Consider the following 21,664-nt stretch of genomic DNA (forward strand, 5'->3'; position numbering starts at 1 on the left):
CGTTAACTAAAAGTCATGACATACAGCTCCACAAAACTATAAAGAGAAAAAAAGATGTGAGACTTCAATTGGGCTTTAACCCTTTTAGAAATATTGGTTCTACTTCCACTTCCTCTGTGGGTGGGTATATTTTTTTCTGTGGTCAGGAACAGACATTGATTTGCATGGATTTTGCGATCGCGCTGCCCTCTAAGGCCCCGTACACACATCTGAGGAACTCGACGTGCCAAACACATCGAGTTCCTCGTCGAGTTCTGTGTTGAAGACGCCGAGGATCTCGGCGGGCCAACTTTCCTCATTGAACAACGAGGAAATAGAGAACATGTTCTCTATTTGGCCCGACGAGTTCCTCGTCGGCTTCCTCGGTGAAAAGTGTACACACGACCGAGTTTCTCGGCAGAATCCAGCTCCGATTGAGTTTCTGGCTGAATTCTGCCGAGAAACTCGGTCGTGTGTACGGGGCCTGAGGTGCAGGTAGGTACAAATCTCTTTCAGGGTTATCACTCTGCATTTCAGCCATTCTGTGCATACACCACAAAGAGCACGATGACAGTCATACTGTAAAAATGCCTGCAATACAATATGTATAATTAAATGGTAAAAACTGTACATTTAAATGTATTTGAAAACATCCCTTACAGAATTAAAGCAGTGTGTTTATCTGAGTAAGCTACAGCTGTGATGCAGTGATCTAGGAAGTAGTTTTGTAGCGGTGCTGCAGGTTTTGCTTATTTAGTGGTCATCAGAGTCCTCCACGTATGGAAGTTAATGCTGGAACACATTATCACATGGGAAAAAGAGCTTTGAGTACTCTTGAAAGTGCTTTAAAATAAAGAAGATATGATAGAGATTTTTACTGTGTCTGTCTGCTTTTGGGTCAATTCTGATGACCTCTTTGCTCTATTTTTTTGATACAGCTAGCCTTTGTGCACTATGGGCCTTATTAAAGCAGAGTTCCAGGTAAATATTCAACTCTTATGAAAACAGAAGCACTCCCCACCCCCCTAGTTTTAGGAAATATATATATCTTTTTCTTACGGACTCCCGTCCCACGGTGCGTGGTGACGTACTTCACTTTTACAGCTTTTCTTGTGCCCTCCTCCTCCCCCCGTCACCTTCTGGGACCTGTGTGAGACCATTCAGAAAGCGCTGTGAGACTCGCACATGCCGCAAGGCTTCACTGCCTGTTTCCCTTAGTAAGGATGCCAGTGCCTGCCCCCAGAGCCGATGGACAGGTTGGCTTTGGGTGCCAGTATCGCGGGCTCCCTGGACAGGTAATTGTCCTAATATTACAGTATTTCTAGCTGCTGACTTTAAAAAAAATTTCACCCAGGCTGGAACTCTGCTTTAAGGTGTCTAAAATAAAACTGCCAGAGTTGCCTTAATCAGATTCAAACCCTAACAGATATACTGACCAACATAATCTGTTACAACAATGGACAGCCCACAATGCTGTTAATTGTAGACCCACTCAGATGCTGAGAATGTCACTTCAATCTCCAGTTTCTGTTTTTTCTGAAGCTTATTAAAAAAAGAAATATCAAGTGCATGTAATGCCTCAAGTAGGTTTACTGACATTTTTCACTAACTGGAGTTTTTTTTTCTTTAACCTGGTGGCAGTGGTTGGGATGTCAGAATCAGTAGTTTGGAGACTCTAAACATTGTCCATTTGTATACGTCCTCTACTAAATCCTACACCTGATCCACCCCCCTCCTCTTGTGCAGGAACCTGTGTTGGTGCAACCCCATTGCCGCCAACTCTGCCATCTGGGCAGACCAGCACACTGGAGTCGGCCTCACACTTGGTGGGACGGGCATAACACGTTACCAGTTCTGGGGGCAAAAGTTCTACTTTCACTACTTGTTTTAGAGAGCCCTCAGGAGGAGGAGGTATCAGTGGCTTCACACTTGGTTGGACCATTACTAAGTCTTCCTTGATCATATTTTCAGACTTCTTGATAGAAAGGTCTAGGGGACCTTCATGTGTAGAGGATGCCTTCTCCAGAGCGTGGTGGATGTGCAGCAGCTCCATCCTTATCTTGCCAAGTTGTTCCGACAAAGTTTTCTGTCGTCCGTTGTCATCAGATGTCAGATTGGCCAGTTTTTGCTCCACCCGTCCATATTCTTCCAGGGTTCTGGACAGATCCCCGATGAGCAGAGATGCATTGACTGCCATAGTTTCTGAATTTTCTGAAGTGGTCTCAGATCCTCTTCTCCTCTTACTGGTGGCCATCTCAACAATTGGACTTTTCTCCCTCCAGTGATCAGGAGTGGTTATGGGAGAACAAGGGCTAATAAAGAAAGAAATAAAGAAGTTTTAGATTTTTTAGAAGATCATTAAACTGAAACACTAGTTTATACTTCTTCTCTATAAAACGTATGTGGTTGTTTTATTGTGGTTTCCTTCATATCTGCCATGACTTAGAACCTTAGCTGTTCAGACTATGATCACAATAAATCATTTATTTATTCAGTAATGTCACACATATAATTTGTATTATGAAGATTATGACAGTCGTTATAGGCCATGAAGGGTTTACTTTACACAGTACAATATTATTGCACATATTCAACTTTAGACAAATCCTAGAAAATACAATCTTTTCACCCACCCTTGGATAATTAAGGAAAAACACTCACAACTGGACTGAATATTCATTTTAACAGGCTGTACAAATGTGTGCACTTAACGTTACACAACGACTGTCACAGTTGTACATTCTTCTCAGGGTGCATCCTACTCCAACAAGACTCTTCAATCTGTGATAGATGCATTAGGGACCATGGTGACCTCATCCACCTAGACAAATTACACCTATACTGGGAGAAAGTCCTGGATACCCTAAATAGGGTATTTCAAGTCACTGTTAGACGGGATCCTAAATCTTGCCTTTTGGGTGTTTTGGATGACCTGCCGGTAGAGGATATCACCAAACAGGCATTGGCCCGGGCTTTGTTCCAGGCCAGGAAATTAATTCTCCGACACTAAAAATCTGTTGATCTTCCCTCATGGAAAGAATGTATGGTCACAATGGGGGACATATTACGCCAGCATAGGGGAAGCCAGAACAAATTCCAAGCGGCATGGTCTCCGTGGCTGGGCAAACCTGGTTTGTCACCTGTTTATTTAATTTTGGACAGAATTTTGTGAATATAGTTTCATGTGTGGTATAGTTATGAGTGTATTACAGGCTGGGCAAGTACATAATGGTATCGAAAACTGACTATGTGGATGAATGGGTACAGTAGGGACATTGTTGGGATACTAAATTATAATACCTTTTATATAAGTTGTATATTTTTTATTTTGATATGAACATCTGATTTGTATTTGTGAATTGTTTGAGTTAATTTTAAGTAATTGTACAGTACTTGTAAAGGATTTATATCTACCCCTAATTTAGCTTGCCTAATTCTTGCAAAAGCCAAAATGAGACTGGTTCTCTTGGATATTGGACAAATACATTATTAAAAATTAAGCTCTCTTTGCATCTGTATCTAATACAAACATGACTTGTGTGTGGCCACTTCCACTTCCACATTTGGGTCAAAATGGAGAGCTAAACAACTTTCCTACTAGAAACTATAGACATATTTTGTTATGTAATGATTAAAATTATACAAGAATATTGGGAAAAAAAATACATACAGCATAAAATAGCCACATCTAAATACCCTATAATAGGAAAAAGCAAAAACGAATTTAAAAATGCTGAAAGCATTGTACACCTCCCTAAATTCCAACTAAAGGGTGCTTTAAAAGCTTCAGAAAAGTCAAAACCTGCTGAAAGACTGCAAATGCTCTGTAACGTGCACAAGAAAAAATGAGCGGTATGCCCCAAAGATCGAAGACGTCTATATTTGGAGATAGGGCTGGTTTAAAGTATTGAGAATTTAATGAGCACTGCTGAGTGTCCAGGTGATTGGACCTTAGAACATCTTGGGGCTTTTTTAATCCTATTGCACATTATTTTGAATATAAAATTAGTTTGACTCATGATTTATACCATTGATGCTGTTTTTGCAGTTATACAACGAGCTACTAAACAAACTGTTATTACTTCCAGAGGTTATATTTACCTGTTATGGAAGGTTCTGTCCCTTTCTAGTGAAGATGTGGTCTGGTCAGTTATACTTTCTGGCTTATCTCTGTCCAACCATGTCTTTCTCTTGACACATCTTGTAGGGCTTTCTTTTTCCCATGGAGATCCCTCCGTTGTCCCTTTATGTGTGGAGTTTTCATTCATTCTCGAGGCTTGCAACCCATAAACACCTAAAATCTCTTTCTGTTGTTGTATGATTTCCCTTACTGTATGGGGTACCCATTTTGGCTCACCTTCTTGTGTTGACTTGTTATGGGCAAGAGTTGGGTTTTGCAGCTTGTCTCCAGGCCCCCAGGAAAGGAGACTATTAGCTTCTTGGGTTTTAGGTAGGCAGGTCTTCTGAGATTCCACAGGTGTCTTTGCCTTTGCAGTAGTGACAAATGTTGCGTTTCCTGGTTGACCTTGGTTCACTGTCTTTCCTGCAATCTTGGTGTCGGATGTGTTGAATGAATGATCAAAAAGCAAGGGGTAGTAGAATTGGGGAATAAATGAGGAACGTTCAGTATTTTGTAAAGCTTGGAAATGGGAGAAATGTGCTGGGTGCATTAGCTGAGCTGTAGACGCTAAGAAGGGCAACTGAGCTGTGCCACTTGTCATGGCAGGGTTCAGGTAAGAGAAGAGGTTGTTGCTTTTTGGGTAGTTGAGGCCCAGAAGTGAGAGACCCTGGTGTTCCTGATAATCAGCATATGTTGGAGGTGGGTAGCACGGAATAATATTAGTTCCGCTACAACCTATTGGTGTGTCAATTACATTCTTTTTAAGTGTGTTTGTCAATAGTTTCCACTGATCAAGCCGAGAGTTTCCTAAGTTGTTGGACATCTTCCTGGGAGCCTTTGCAAATCTCTGTTCTTCTCTATCCTTTTCACCGTGCCCTTCTAAAGAGAAGACATCAGTGATAATAAACTCTGGCTCGCCTTCTTTACCTATAATCTCCCTCTTGTTCTTCAAAGCTGTTGCCTCATTAACATTGGCTTCATTTTTGCCAGCAATGACCTGTAGCGGGGACACGTTCTTGCCTTTTTCCTTTGGCGCTTGACTTGCTACGTCATCCTCTTCATCTTCCAGCTTCTCATCCTCTTCTTCCATGAACCTCTGAACCTCAGAGGAACATTTTTCGGCAACGTGTCTCAAATTTGTAGATGATGCAGAAGAATCACAAGCTTCTTGCTTGTCTCTGTTGCCTTCTGTGTGTGCTTCATGATTCAAGTTAACTTCTGGGACAAGGAAGTTGTTCTTCTTGTAGGGCCAGTCAGACTCTATTAGAAGGGACAATGAGTTCTTGCACAGACTGTATTTCATGTGGTTGTAGAGGTGTGACTTTTCCATGCAGGTAAAGGGGCACTGGAAGCATTTGTAGTTGTATGGCTTTCCCCATGGCCGAGGGATATAATGAGGCTTTTTGGGTTTGCGCTCCTTATGTTTACAGGTAGGGTTTAACTTGCAGCCAACTTCTTCATCTTTAGACATGGCTTGCAGTAGTCTGGTGGGACAGCCAGGTGCCTTATAAGAACAAATGTTGCTATGCCCAAGTTTACACAGCGTTATATCAGTCAAACAGCGCAAACAAACCTGTAGCAAGAAAATACATGAGTAAGAATCTTTATGATATAAAATGTCAAATTGTCTCTTTACCTAGATAAAAATGTATCTGCCTTATAGCAAATTGGAACCACTGCTATATCAACTAATCTTCTTACTTTTATTGGTGAAAAATATTGAATAAAAACTAACCTCTGACTGATTAACCTAAAATAATACTAAACAAAACTTTTATGACCTATAACAACCAGAATCATCACAATACTGTCATAGAGGATCAAAGCACATCCAAACATGACATAGTTACAAAACTGTGTCCCCATGTGTATTTATCTACCTATCTATCTATCTATGACAGGGGTCTCAAAACTTTCTAAACAAAAGGGCCAGTTACTGTCCTTCAGACTTTAGGGGGGCCGGAATGTGACAATTGGACACAATGCTCCTTTTCTTCATGCCAATGGGATGAATTGCCCCCCATTGTTGGTATCATTGGGTGGGAAGAATCATGCCCCATCATTGGTGTCACTGGGAGGAACTGTGCCCCTTCATTGGTGTCATTGGTAGAATTTTTTCCCCTTCGTTGGTGTCAGGGGTGGGGGGAATTATGCCCTATTGTTGGGGTCAGAATCTCAGAAGATGAAATATTGCCCCAAGCTCCAAACAAAAGTAAGCAAAGGGCCGCATCTGGCCCCCAGACTACAGTTTGAAGACCACTGATCTATGACACAAAAGGCATAGTATACCTTTAGTTGGCCGGATCCCTTGAATTCCGTGTGCTAATAATGACTCTGAATGTCACTCCTGGCCTCATGTGACAAAATGGCTTGGTGCTAGGTTGATCAGGCACCAAGTACTGCCTCGTAGGAGGTTGGGGCCCAGATACTCCAGTTTTACATGGAAGGGGTAGGTGCCAAACTAAAAGTGTGCTCTGGCCCATTTTGGGCCTTCTATACAAAACATCCATATTTTGTAATTGAGGCAGGAATTACAGGAAAATATACAATAAGAGGAAGCCACACCTAGCAGATGGAGCACAAAAATTGATGCAGGCATCCGACACTCCTGGAAGTGTCAAAATTAAAGATTCTGCTGATGTCCATAGCTCTGAAACAAGATTTAAGGAATGGGTGGTGGAATATATGGGCTTTAGTTCTCTTCTTTTCTATTTTAATAGTATTTATTGAAAGTGTTTTACAAAGGTTAGAAGGGTAGACATACTGTAAGCATACAAAAATAAGGTCTAAAAACGGCCTTGCTTCTATGAACCAAACGTGAACAAAGTGCAAAACCGTGACACAGGCAGCATAAAGTGTTAACTTACAACAATAGTAAGACGTGGGAATGCATACTGAGGCCTCGTACACACGACCGAGGAACTCGACGGGCTCGTCGAGTTCCTTGTTAGGCTGTAGGGGATCTCGGCGAGCCAAATTTCTCCATTGCCGTCGAGGAAAAAGAAGACATGTTCTCTTTTTGGCTCGACGAGATCCTCGACAGTTTCCTCGTCAAAGTGTACACACGGTTTCCTCGGCAAAAAAAAAAACAGCAAGTTTCTTGCTGGTTTTTGCCGAGAAACTCGGTCGTGTGTACAAGGCCTGACAGTCACAGTTCGTACCAATGCTGGCCATACACTGTGTTAATATTGACTGGTTCCTAATGAACCAGCCAAAATTCAATTAGTGGTTCTCCCTACTGGTACCACTCCACTCGACATTCTTCGTATTAAAAATCTAAGGAAACAGGTGGAAAATCAGCTCATTACCACCTGCATACAATCAGATGCAAGCACTGGTCGGGTATGTCAGAATACGATAGCTGCAGTGGGTGATTTGTCTATCAACGCTGTTTAGCGTGGATGGAACAATCTTTGTGTTTAAGGCTTTATGCCACGTACACACGAATGGAAATTCCGCCAAGAAAAGTCTGATGTGAGCTTTTGGTCGGAAATTTACGACCGTGTGTAGGCTCCATCGGAATTTTTCTGTTGGAATTTCCGCCAAGACAAATTTGAGAGCTGGTTCTCAAATTTTCTGACGATAAAAGTTCTTGGAGGAAATTACGATTGTCTGTATGCAATTCCGACGCACCAAAAACCATGCATGCTCGGAATGAAGTCGACACATGCTCGGAAGCATTAAACTTTATTTTCTCGGCTCGTCGTAGTGTTGTACGTCACTGTGTTCTTGGCGGTCGGAATTTGGTGTGACCGTGTGTATGCAAGACAAGTTTGAGCCGAGATTATCCACGGTTTTCTTGACGGATTTTCCGATCGTGTGTATGCTGCATTAGAGATAGTATGGGATTGTTTTTGGTCCAAAAGGTTAATCCAACTGCTATTTATGGGTTTTTGGAAGGAATTTTCTTTCACCCCTTGAGGCCTTGTACACACGACCGAACATGTCCGCTGAAACTGGTCCGTCGGACCAGTTTCTGCGGACATGTCCGACCGTGTGTAGGGCCTACCGGACAGTTTTCTGGCCTAGCGGACAGGTTTCCGCTGGAAGCCTGTCCGTCGGACATGTCCGATGGTCAGTACGACTCATCGGACATGTCCGCTGGGCCGAAATCCCGTGCATGCTTCGAAGTGATTCGACGCATGCGGACTCGTGTGTACGGGGCCTTAGGCCTCGTACACACGACCGAGGAACTCGACGTGCCAAACACATCAAGTTCCTCGTCGAGTTCAGTGTGGAAGCCGCCGAGGAGCTCGGCGGGCCGACTTTCCTCATTGAACAACGAGGAAATAGAGAACATGTTCTCTTTTCGGCCCGACGAGTTCCTCGACGGGTTCCTCGCTGAAAAGTGTACACACGACCAAGTTTCTCGCCAGAATCCAGCTCCGACCGAGTTTCTGGCTGAATTCTGCCGAGAAACTCGGTCGTGTGTACAGGGCCTAAGACATTGTCAAAAATAGCTGTACAGGGAAGGTAGGGATATTGTTGTCTTGCCTTCCTATGGACAATCTCTGCTAGGATTTGGGAAATGTGCCATCTTTGCAACCAAACAAACTCTATAATGATATAACAAGAAAAATAGATTAACATGGGGGGTGAAAATAAGAAAAGCATAAAGTACGATATTGAATATCTTGCAATTATTTGCTGGGTATAAAAGAACTGAGCCTTTTGGTCCCAGTCTTCTTCTTGTATCCCCATGGTGTGTTGGGGAGAAAGGAGAAAAGATGGGGGAGGCAGAGACAGGTGTTTGAGCCGCGCTCTCTGAAAACACTTCCCAACATATCCTCTTGGTCTGCTGGATTCCTCTACCTGCCACAAGACATTACTTCCACTGGTCTGTCAGGCAAGGCACGGGGGGGACCTGCCTGAGGGGAACACTGCGTCAGGGACCCTGCACCTGTGCATGGGAATTACTGTATCACTGCACAGTCTCACACTGAGGGCAGCCTCTAACCAGCCAGGGGGGAAAGGCAGGCAGAGAGCATTGTAGGGAGGGGGCAGATGAGAGACAAGCAAGCAAGGAGACGGGGAAGACTGCAGCAGTAAGCAAGAGGTGTTCAGAGACCTTTATTTAATAAAGAAAAGAGAAACATGCAAAGATCTGTAACCCATAGCAACCATTTAGAACCCTTACCCCAGTGACGCCTGCAAACTGGTTGCCATGGATGCACGTTTTTGGTTTGATTCACCAATTTAACAAGGAAGAGTTCAAACATAGCGATCAAATTATAAAAACCTCTTTGACTTGTTTGAATCTTAATTCTGATTGGTTGCTGTGGGTACCTGCACATAGCACATTGCATTATAGTGCATTTTGCATTGCAGTTTGAATAACATGGATACAGTAAAACCTTGGTTTGAGAGTAACTTGGTTTGAGAGCGTTTTAAAGACCAGCAACATTTTTTAATACATTTTGACTTGATATACAAGCGATGTCTTGATATAAGAGTAGCGTCATGTCACAACTGAGTATAAAATAGAAAAGAGGTTCCTCTAAGGCCCCGTACACACGACCAAACATGTATGCTGAAACTGGTCCGCGGGCCAGTTTCAGCATACATGTTCGGTCGTGTGTAGGCGCGAGCGGGCCGAATTCCAGCAAACATTTGCCCGCCGGGCCTTTTCCCAGCGGGCAAATATTCCTGGACGTGTTTTAGAACCGTCCGCTGGAATCCTGCCCGCTCGGACATGTACGGTCGTCAGTACAGACCTACCGTACATGTCCAAGCGCCCGCCGTCCCTCGCATGCGTCGAATGACTTCGACGCATGCGTGGAAGCCTTCAAATGGCAGGCCCGCCCACGTCTCCGCGTCATCGCCGCGGCGACGACGCGCACACGCCCCGCGTATTGTTTACGCGCGGACTTCTGTACGATGGTTAGTACAACCATCGTACAGAAGCCCTCTGGCAGGCATGTACGGTGAAACCGGTCCGACGGACCGGTTTCATCGTACATGTTTGCTCGTGTGTACCGGGCCTAAGTGTAGCAATATGGTTACATTTAATCAGGGCTCAAGTCCTGCGGGAACGCGTGGGAACGGAGTCCCTGCACTTTTTTCACAGCAGGAACGCAGTTCCCTTTGCAGGACTAGAGCAGCCGAGAGCAGCCGAGCCAATCCTTCACTAAGCGGCGATGCCCAGCTCGAGTCACTGTCAGGGGCAGGCGAACCTTAGTAATCCTTTATGTTACTGGCAGCTTTCTGTATATGGATTCATCGGGTAGTGTACGGGTATTCCGTCACTTCCTCTATGCCGCAATGTCTCCTGAGAGCTTTTGTCATTGTTCCCAGGAGACATTGCGGAGGTCTGCCGCAAGTTATCGCGGGATTTAGAAAGAACTTGCGTATTTTCTAAACATAAAGGATTACCAAGGTACAGTGGATCGAAAAAAAAAAAAAAACATGCGGTTTAGTAATTATGCATATGAGCGTATCTTTTTTTTTGGTGGGGGAGTTCCCACACTTTTTTCCCCAGGACTTGACCCCTGCATTTAATACAATATTTAGAAACTCACATGGTTGATGATTAAAACAGACACATCGAAGTATGCATGCTTTCGGGGGAAAAGCTGTCCACATAGACCATTCTCCTCGCCGCCATTGATTCCACGAGCGGTTCAAGCCTCGCTTTCAGATCACTCTACTGCAGGGTAGTCTTCCTGGTCATGATTGCAGACTGATATGGGTGAGAGTCGGCGGTGAGGATGATGGTCTATGTGGATCGCTTTACCCCGGATGCCTGCATACTTAGATGTGCCTCTTTTGCCCACGTGAGTTGCTAAATGTTGTACCCTTATTAAATGTAACCATATTGCTACACTTAGAGGCGCCTCTCTTCTCTTTTATACTCGGTATCTCCTGCTGGATTTTGCTTCTAATCCCCTTGTGGAGGCTGCCATACATCGTGTAATGAATGAGAGCAGCAAAATAAAATTTCTAAAGAAAAAAAGTCATTTAAAACTGCTTGCAGCTGTAAAGTATTGCCGGATCCTGGCAATATACATAAAAATCATTGAAAAAAAATGGCATGAGTCCCCCCCAGTCCATTACCAGGCCCTTCAGGTCTGGTATGGATATTAAGGGGAACCCAGTGGCAAAAAAAAAAAATGGTGTGCCCCCCCCCCCCCAAAATCCATACCGGACCCTTATCTGAGCACGGGACCTGGCAGGCTTCAGGAAAAGGGGGGGATGAGAGAGCGCCCCCCCCTCCTGAACCGTACCAGGCCACATGCCCTCAACATGGGGAGGGTGCTTTGAGGGCCGACCCCCCCCCCCCCCCCAAAACACCTTGGTATGGATTTTGGGGGGACCCCACCACGCATTTTGGCGCGGGGTTCCCCTTAAAATCAATACCAGACCTGAAGAGCCTGGTATGAATTTTGGGGGACCCCACGCCATTTTTTTTTTTGGCACCGTTTTTTTCAATGATATTTATCTATATTGCCAGGATCTGACAATACATTACAGCCGCAAGCAGTTTTAAATGAAAAACTTTCCTTTAGAAATGTAATTTTGCTGTGGTACGGTTATAAACATGGGAAAGATGCGCTACTTTACGGGCAGACTAAGGACACCCCCAGGGCACCATATTTAAAGGAAGTTTTCATTTTTATTGTTTCACTTTAAGCATTATTTAAATCACTGCTCACTGCTAAATCACTGCTCTTGAAAAAACGTACATTTTTAAAACTTTTTTTTTTTAGCATTGATACATGTGCCCTGGGGCAGGACCCGGATCCCCAAACACTTTTTATGGCAATAAGCCTTATAAACTTTTGATGTTTAATATGTTGTCTAAGAACTATGCAGGCAGTCACGTCGCAGTGCAGGGTGTCTAAGAACTGTCCAGGCAGTCACATAGCAACACAGAGTGTCTCAGAGCTACATATGTTGTCTAAGAACTATTCAGGTAGTCACATAGCAGCGCAGGGTGTCTCAGAGCTACACAGGTTGTCTAAAAACAGTGCAGGCAGTAACATAGCAGCACAGTGTGTCTCAGAGCTGCATATATTGGGCCAGATTCACATAGGTTAGCGGATCTTTAGATCCGCGTAACCTATGTGATTTAAGATCCGCCGCCGCAAGTTTTTGAGGCAAGTGGGTAATTCACAAAGCACTTACCTCAAAACTTGCGGCGGTGTATCGTAAATCCCCCGGCGGAATTCAAATTCCGCGGCTAGGGGGAGTGTACTATTCAAATCAGGCACGTTCCCGCGCCGATCGAATAGCGCATCGCCGCCCGCAAATTTACCCAGCCTGCATTGCGCTAAATGACGTCGCAAGGACGTCATTGCTTTCGACGTGAACGTAAATTACGTCCAGCCGTATTCGCAAACGACGTAAAATTTTCAAAACATCGGCGCGGGAACGACGGCCATACTTAACATTAGCTACCCCTCATATAGCAGGGGTAACTATACGCCGGAAAAAGCCGAACGCAAACAACGTAAAAAAAAAAGCGCCGGGCGGTCGTTCGTCCGGCGTAAATCTTCGTTTCTCGGCGTAAATCTTCATTTGCATATTCCTCGCGTAAAAATACGGAAGCGCCACCTAGCCTGGCCAGCCTGGAATTGCAGCCTAAGATCCGACGGACACCTGTCGGATCTTATGGATTTCTATGCGTAACTGAATCTCTGAATCAGTCGCATAGATACGACCAGCGGAACTCAGAGATACGACGGCGTATCAGGAGATACGCCGTCGTATCTCTTTCTGAATCCGGCCCAGTGTGTCTCAGAGCTGCATATATTGTCTAATAACTGTGCAGGCAGTCACATGGCAGCACAGGGTGTCTCAAAGCTGCATATGTTGTCTAAGAACTATACAGGCAGTGACATAGCAGTACAGAGTTTCTCAGAGCTATACAGGTTGTCTAATAACTGTGCGTGCAGTCACATAGCAGTGCAGGCTGTCTCAGAGCTGCACAGGGTAAGAACTATGCAGGCAGTCACATAGCAGTGCAGGCTGTCTCAGAGCTGCACAGGGTAAGAACTATGCAGGCAGTCACATAGCAGTGCAGGCTGTCTCAGAGCTGCACAGGGTGCCTTAGATCTGTTCAAGCATTAACACAGCAGCACAGGGTGTCTCAGGGCTGCACAGGGTGTCTCAGAGCCGTACAGGCAGTCTCAGAGCAGCTGAGAAGAGGGTTGTGTTGGTGCACACAGATTGCACCCCAGGGGGTGGCACTGATGTCGGTGGGGGAGAACATGCCCATTTCCCGCAGCATCTGCTGGTGAGAGAGCCTGGTACAGACCCATTTTTCATATTCCACAGTTTGATGCCACAGGCTGCTCCCAATAACTACCAAATGGCGCAGCCTCCTGTGTATGGGGCCCCTAGGGGGTCCGACAAAAGCCCCAGCGGGGCCACAGACTGCTGGTTACATCTTGAGCACCAACACAGAACACAGCTAACCCTCTCCATGCCATTAGCCACTATTCATCATACAGAGAACACTGAGCATAGACTAAGAATGCACAAAAAGCTGCATGTGTGAGGATAACATAAAGCACCCGTAATCATATCCACTACAGGCTTATTTATTATAACAGTGGAAAGGGCAATGGATATATGCAGAGTGCGGTAACCCATGCTGACCAATGAGATATAATCTTCCACCAATTTAGAGTATTCAGCTCTATGAAAGATGATTTCTTATTGGTTGTTTTCACTTAATAGACTTTGAACATAGTAACCATTTCTGTCTCTTATTTCAGATATAATTGTAGAAAGATATGTCAGTATTTTCACCCAACTTGTTTATTCAAAGTTAAGAATAGAGGCCCAGATTCACAAAAGAGATACAACGGCCTTATCTCCTGATACGCCGTTGTATCTCTGTTTTAGGGTCTTCCTAACTATGCGACTGATTCATAGAATCAGTTACGCATAGTTAGCCCTAAGATCCGACAGGTGTAATTGAATTACACTGTCGGATCTTAGGATGCAATACCTCGGCCGCCGCTGGGGGGAGTTTGCGTCGTAAACCAGCGTCGGGTATGCAAATTAGTAGTTACGGCGATCCCCGACGTTTTTTCGCGTTCGCTACATCGCTGCTAGTCTAGTTTCCCGTGGCAAAGTTAGTCGTTCTTATTAGCTGCCCTAACTTTACACAGCACACGTGCTGTATAAAGTATGGCCGTCGTTCCCGCGTCGAAATTTAACATTTTTTTGTTCTTGCGTAAGACGTCCGGGAATACGAAAGTACGCTACGCACGTCGCCGTTTGAAAAAATGACGTCACTTCACGCAAAGCACGGCGGGAATTTCAAAACGGAGCATGCGCAGTAGGTCCGGCGCGGGAGCGCGCCTAATTTAAATGGCACACGCCCCTTTGAATTACGCAGGCTTACGCCGGAGGCCGCCGGCGTAAGTTTTTATGCAAGTGCTTTGTGAATCAGGCACTTGCGATGAAAACTTGCGGCGGTGTAACGTATCTACGATACGTTACGCCGCCGCGATTCTACGTGAATCTGGGCCGAAGTGTTGGCCTGACTTATGAACAATGAGACATAGGGCTGCTTTCCATAGCAACTATCAATTCTATAACTGGTGTGGGAAAAGGGAAACACTGAATCTGGGTGGTTGTTATGGGCAACATCACCACTATTAATTTCTCCATTCTTCTTTAAGCAGTGTTACATATTACTGTAGTGTCCATTCTTTGCCCAATAGCAAGACAAATGACCAATTCCAATATTTCCTGCAAATATTGCATATATCTCTATGCAATCAGCTGTTCATTTGTGTTTCTTTAGATCAGGGGTGCCCAACCAGTGGTCCGGGAGCCACATGTGGCCCGCGGAGCCCTCTGATGTGGCCCACGGCCTCCTGCTCTGGGATAGAATAGAATTGAATATCAGGGCTAGATTCATAAAGGAGTTATGTCAGCGTATCTGCCACCCCCTATTCAGGTGCCCAACCTCTTTTCGGGAGCCGGGCACCTGAATTACAGCGACGGGGTATTTTTTGGAAGCACCTGATTAGAGCTATAGGCTCTAATAGGCATCCAAAAAGGTGAACAGCGGGCCTCATGCTGGGCGCTCGCTGTTTACTCAGCGTTGTGTTAGGAAACCGAATGAATATTCACTTTTCTAAGACTTAACCGCCTCTCAGCTAATCAGGTGCTTGGGCAATTGATGAGCACACTGGCAGCAATTGATGGGCACAGTAGCGGAAATTTATGGGCACACTGGCAGCAATTGATAGGCAGAGTCTCAGCAATTTATGGGTACAGTAGCTGCGTTTGATGGCACAATGGCAGCAATTTATGGGTACAGTGGCTGTGTTTGATGGGTATAGTAGCTGCATTTGATGGCACAGTGGTGGCAATTGATGGTACAGTGGCTGCGTTTGATGGCACAGTGGCTGCGTCTGATGGGCACAGTGGCTGCATTTAATGGGCATAGTGGCTGCGTTTGATGGCACAGTGGCGGCAATTGATGGGCACAGTAGCTGCATTTGATGGGCACAGTGGCTGCAATTCATGGGGTTTTTTTTTGTTGTTTGCGCCCCCCAAAAATGTTGAGCACCAGCCGCCACTGATGTCAACTCTCACCTCTTGAGCAATACCTGTCCTTGTTACATAAATACCACCAGGCTTATTTAACAAACAGTACAATGAGAAAAGCACCAGGGGCCCGTTTACACCAGTGCATTATGGCAGCTTAAGGGAATGGGCAATTTTTCCTGTGCACAATGCCACTACCAACAGTGCAATGTGAGGTGGTGCCAGATTTTATGTAGGTTGTGGTGCATAGACAGCCTATTTAAAAATGCAATACACTTTAACATTGTAGTGTAGTGTGAACAGCACCTTAAAATACATTTTAATGAAGTCAGACAAGAACATAATGAATTGTGATTGGATACTAGGGGAACTGAACTTTGCACCTAGCTCTTTGCAGTGATTTTTTTAAATAGGCCTGTATATGGACAAAACACACCCCCCCCCCCCATTTTACTTACCTGAGCCCCGAATTTCCATTGGCGCGATCCCGCAATGCTCTCTCCGCTGCTTCTCAGCTCTTCATTGGATAGATTGATAGCAGTGCAGCCATTGGCTCCCGCTGCTGTCAATCAAATCCAATGACGTGGGCGCCAGGGGGCGGGGCCGAGTTATACACTCGGCAGCTATAGACGCCAAGTGTATGACACAGGAGCGCGCCCGCATAGGGTGACCACGTATCCCCGATTACCCGGGACAGTCCCGCATTTTGCAGGTCTGTCCCGGGCACATTCATTCCAGGACAATACAGTGTCCCGGAATGAAACTGACGCAGCCACCCCCTGGGCCAATCTGATACCCCCAAAAAAGACCGCCACATCATCGCTTTACTCACTGATAGTACTTGTCCTGGCCGGGAATGCCTGGAGGAGCACAGTCCCCGCCCCCTGCTTGTGATTGGAGAAATCATAAATCCTGACTCTTGTGTCCAATCACTGTGCTGTGATTCGTTACAGCACAAGCTGATTTTTGGGAAGGGGGGGTTCCCTGAATGGTAGTTTGGAAATGTGGTCACCCTACGCCTGCAAGGTAACCCCCTCGGAGAGAGCTTCTCAGACGGGGTTATCTAATGCGAGGAGGAGCCGAGAGAGACGGCGTGGGACCCCAGAACAGGAGGATCGGGGCCACTCTGTGCAAAACTAACTGCCCAGTGGAGGTAAGTATGACATGTTTGTTATTTTATTTTTTTAAACGGGATCCTTTACAACCACTTTAATGAATATGGTGAAATTTCATTTAGCAAAGGTTACCCAAGCATGTGCAAAACAAACAAACAAAAAAAAAACATAATTTTAGCTTTCATTTAATTGGATGGTGGGAGACAACAGAGCTTTGCCTTATTTATGTGCAGGTACAAATTCCCTTGACAAATGAAATTTCTCATTCATAGTGAGGCAAGGAAAATTTTCCCTTAGCTTAGTGAAAATGGTGAAATTTCACTTAGCAAAGGTTACCCAAGCATGTGCAAAACCAAAAAAACAAAACAAACAAACATATTTTTGCTTTCACATGATTGGATGGTGGGAGACAGCAGAGCTTCGCCTCATTTATGTGCAGGTGCAAATTCCCTTGACAAATGACAATTCTCATTCACAGTGAACAACCTATTTGCCTTTAGTAAATCCACTCTAGTGAGTTAGGGCCAGATTCACAGTGGAGATACGACGGAGTATCTCAGATACTCCGTCGTATCTCTCAGAGTATCTATGCGACTGATTCATAGAATCAGTTACGCAGAGATATCCCTAAGATCCGACAGGTGTAATTGTTTTACACTGTCGGATCTTAGGATGCAGTACCGCGACCGCCACTGGGGGGAGTTTGCGTCGTAAATCAGCGTCGGTATGCAAATTAGGAGTTACGGCGATCCACGACGGTTTCTTGCGTTCGCTACGTCGCCGCTAGTCTAGTTTCCCGTCGCAAAGTTAGTCGTCGTTTTGGGTGCCTTAACTTTACACAGCACACGTATGTGCTGTATAAAGTATGGCCGTCGTTCCCGAGTCGAAATTTAAAAATTCACGTCGTTTGCGTAAGCCGTCCGGGAATACGGAATTACGCTACGCGCGTTGCTGTTCGAAAAAATGACGTCACTTCGCGCAAAGCACGGCGGGAATTTCGAAACGGAGCAGGCGCAGTAGGTCCGGCGCGGGAGCGCGCCTAATTTAAATGGCACACACCCATTAATATTACGCGGATTTACGCCGGAGGCCGCCGGCGTAGGTTTTCATTGCAAGTGCTCTGTGAATCAGGCACTTGCGATGAAATCTTGCGGCGGTGTAACGTATCTACGATACGTTACGCCGCCGCAATTCTACGTGAATCTGGCCCTTAATACCTATGCCCTTCGCTGGTGTCACTTCTGTAATAAATCTTCTACATAATATTGGTAAGGGATGATATTTGACCGCCAATATAGGCTGCACTTTAGGCATTTTCATTGCATTTTGAATTGCTGTAATTAATAGACAGTCCTGTCCCATCTATTCTTTCACCATAGGAAGGGGCTAGAAGATCATAAAACCCAAATGACCACATCATCTGGGGTAAACTGATTGTACTTCCAGTTGGGGAAGCTTTTAGGTCAATGTATAAACACAATGGTCAGATTTAAAGAATTTAGTAATGTAAATAACATTTAAACTTACCAGTAATACAATAAGTTTGATTCAAAAAGCTAACAAACCAGAATAAGATTTTTGTTTTTGTTTTTTTAAGTGAATGTTATTTTCAGTTCCCATGAGATTTGAAAATTACAGTCACATGACTAAATGAAAATACTCATCCATGTGTGAAAGCTTTGTAAATTGAGTCTTATATGTTCTAACTGAACGGTCCTCCGTGACTGCATTATTGTCAAGGTGAGAGTTGGCTATGCATTGTGTGCTTTGTTTTTTAACAATAAAAATCAGATTTATGTTTTCCACACATTCCATTCACTATGATAAACAGGTTTCTTGCATTTGTTGTTACTGCAACGTTCTCAAGGTTTAATCATTGATCAAAAGCATTAAAATGACTTGACCGCTGCGACTAATTCTATTATTTTTATTGCTGATAGTGAGGCTGTACTGGTTAAACACGTCGCTTCTTAAAATTGGAGACAGCAATATCCACACTGCGAGATTCTCTATACAAAGAAATGTGGCTGGAATTTCCGTAGTCGCCGTTAGAATTTTACATTGCATTAAAAGCACCAATATTGTATAAAGTATATTATTTCATATTGACGAGCTGAAATATATACAAGGGGTATGCCTGTACATATCAATCAAATCATTCTGAACCTGCAACTCTGCAAGCTGTGCTTTGCACCGAAGAACTATTCAGCATTTTATTCTTCACAAATAATAACTTTATATTAAAGTAGCAGAGCTTCCCAACATTCATTAGCTGCCCAGATCCGGCAAAGACATTTATTTTTAACTTTCTTTTTCTCTTTCTTCTATCTATCTATCTATCTATCTATCTATCTATCTATCTATCTATCTATCTATCTATTTATCCATCTTTTATCTTTTCTTTAGTTCTATCTATCTATCTATCTATCTATCTTTCTTTCATCTATCTATCCATTTATCTATCTTTTATCTATCGATCTTGTATCTTTTCTTTAGTCCTTTCATTCTTCTATCTATCTTTCTTTTTTACTTTCATCTATCTATCCATTTATCTATCTTTTATCCTTTCTTTAGTTCTTTCGTTCTTCTATCTACCTTTTATCTTTTCTTTCTATCTTCTATTTATCTATCTTTTTCTCATCTGTCCATCTATTTATCTATATTTTATCTTTTCTTTAGTTCTTCTATCTATCTATCTATCTATCTATCTATCTATCTATCTATCTATCTATCTATCTTTCTTTCTTTTTTTCTTTCATTCGTTTATTTATCTTTTCTTTAGTTCTTTCATTCTTCTATCTATCTATCTATATATATATCTATCTATCTTTCCTTTAGTTCTTCTATCTATCTATCCATTTATCTATCTTTTATCTATATATCTTTTATCTTTTCTTCCTTTTATCTTCATTTATCTATCTATCTATCTATCTATCTATCTATCTATCTTTCTTTTTTTAATCTGTCCATCCATTTAGCTATTATCTATCTATCTATCTATCTATCTATCTATCTATCTATCTATCTTTTATCTTTCCTTTAGTTCTTCTATCTATCCATTTATCTATCTTTTATTCTTTCTTTAGTTCTTTCGTTCTTCTATCTACCTTTTATGTTTTCTTTCTTGCTATCTTCTATTTATCTATCTTTTTTTCATCTGTCCATCTATTTATCTATCTTTTATCTTTTCTTTAGTTCTTTTTCTTTTTTTTCTTTCTTTCATTTATTTATCTTTTCTTTAGTTCTTTCGTTCTTCTATCTATCTATCTATCTATCTATCTATCTATCTATCTTTTATCTTTCCTTTAGTTCTTCTATCTATCTATCCATTTATCTATCTTTTATCTATATATCTTTTATCTTTTCTTCCTTTTATCTATCTATCTATCTTTCTTTTTTTAATCTGTCCATCCATTTACGTATTATCTATCTATCTATCTATCTTTTATCTTTTCTTTAGTTCTTCTATCTATCTATCCCTTTTTCTTTCATCTGGCTATCCATTTATCTATCTTTTATCTATCTATATTTTATGATTTTCTATCTATCTATCTATCTATCTATCTATCTATCTATCTATCTATCTATCTATCTATCTATCTATTTATCTATATATTGCTAAATATATAATATTATACAATATAAAAATTCCTATATTTCTAACTTAACAAAATTATAGCAGCCAACACCAAGTAAATATACCTTTCAGTGACATATAAATAAATATTTTTCTATCTATCTATCTGACTACTGATTTTACATACTCAAATATATAATCTTTTCTTAATAAATATTACCACAGTAACTAATACGCATAGTTATCTTTGCTTGTAGAATACCAGCAATACAGCATTTAAATCTTAAACCCTCTTACGTAATATATTTGTTATTAGTAGTTATCAGTGTAATGACAGTAATCAATAATATGCTAAAAAATCATTAGTAATCTAGATAATGCGGAATACTAATCATTGAGTAAAAGCATTTTTAATTATGTGTGCAGATAGATTGACATAACTGATAATATCTAAACCTATCTATAGTTTCTCTCACTACAACATAAAGATTTTTTCAATTCTGTGCAGATACATTGTGACTTTTATTTTCCATAGAATATTAAAAAAGTAATATTGTTTCTCAGTTCTAATGAAATATTGCAATGAAATGAAAATCAAATATCTATATATATATATAACTAATGATAAATGCCATGAGATGCATACAAGTATTGGTGTGAGTACTTACATTGATGTGTTGTATTGACAGATGAGCTCCTTGCTGGCTCCTCTCCCTCTCCAAAATGTACTAAAGCTCCAATGTAAAAGGACAAGACCGGTCAAGTGTGGAGCCTCCATGTAAAGAGGGGATTGGCCAAGCTAGACTCTACCCATTGCTTAAAGAATGAGGAGGGACCTATGTCCCTAAACAATACAACATTCAGCTCTACAGGCTGCCAATAAATGCATCCCATCATTAAAAAATGTAAATTTAAAAAATAAACATTTTAAAATTTTAAATAAAAAAATTAAATTTAATAAAAAAAAAAAGTTTTTTTACACTGTTAATATTTGCTCATTAGTACTGCCTGATTTTTTTTTTTTTACTTAACCCCCGGACCATATTGCTGCCCAAAGACCAGAGCACTTTTTGCGATTCGGGACTGCGTTGCTTTAACTGACAATTGCGCGGTCGTGTGAGGTGGCTCCCAAACAAAATTGGCGTCCTTTTTCCCCCACAAATAGAGCTTTCCTGACTGACTCCATGGCAGCCTACGTGTGGGGTTAATCCCGCCTCCTCTCCATTGATAGGACCTCATACCCATAAAGATTAACTCACCGCCCAGTACTGGTGTTCCTTTTTTGTCCTCCTCCATGGATCAAGGAAATACAGAGTTGTTCAAGACTTACTTGGAAAAAGGATAGCACACTTTAAGCGGTGC

At 42.6% G+C, this 21,664-nt stretch overlaps 1 protein-coding gene across 1 annotated transcript; it reads right to left on the reverse strand.

Moving 5' to 3' along the window:
- Positions 1-876: 876 nt before the first annotated feature.
- Positions 877-21,067, reverse strand: PRR35 (proline rich 35). The gene is made up of 3 exons (XM_040356540.1): positions 20,971-21,067; positions 4,081-5,672; positions 877-2,291 (listed from the first exon to the last, which is right to left on the reverse strand). The coding sequence occupies exons 2-3, from the start codon at positions 5,568-5,570 to the stop codon at positions 1,655-1,657; spliced, it is 2,127 nt and encodes a 708-aa protein (XP_040212474.1). The 5' UTR covers positions 5,571-5,672; positions 20,971-21,067; the 3' UTR covers positions 877-1,654.
- Between the last annotated feature and the right edge of the window lie 597 nt (positions 21,068-21,664).

This window comes from Rana temporaria, chromosome 6, assembly GCF_905171775.1.
Source record: "Rana temporaria chromosome 6, aRanTem1.1, whole genome shotgun sequence".
In the NCBI taxonomy this organism is placed as follows: Eukaryota; Metazoa; Chordata; class Amphibia; order Anura; family Ranidae; genus Rana; species Rana temporaria.

What these genes read in the sequence shown, in the direction of transcription:
- PRR35 (XM_040356540.1), bottom strand. Translation starts at nt 5,570, where the DNA reads ATGTCTAAAGATGAAGAAGTTGGCTGCAAGTTAAACCCTACCTGTAAA. An exon ending in GACAGAACCTTCCATAACAG is followed by an intron (nt 2,292 to 4,080) that starts GTAAATATAACC and finishes TTTCTTTATTAG; the next exon opens with CCCTTGTTCTCCCATAACCA.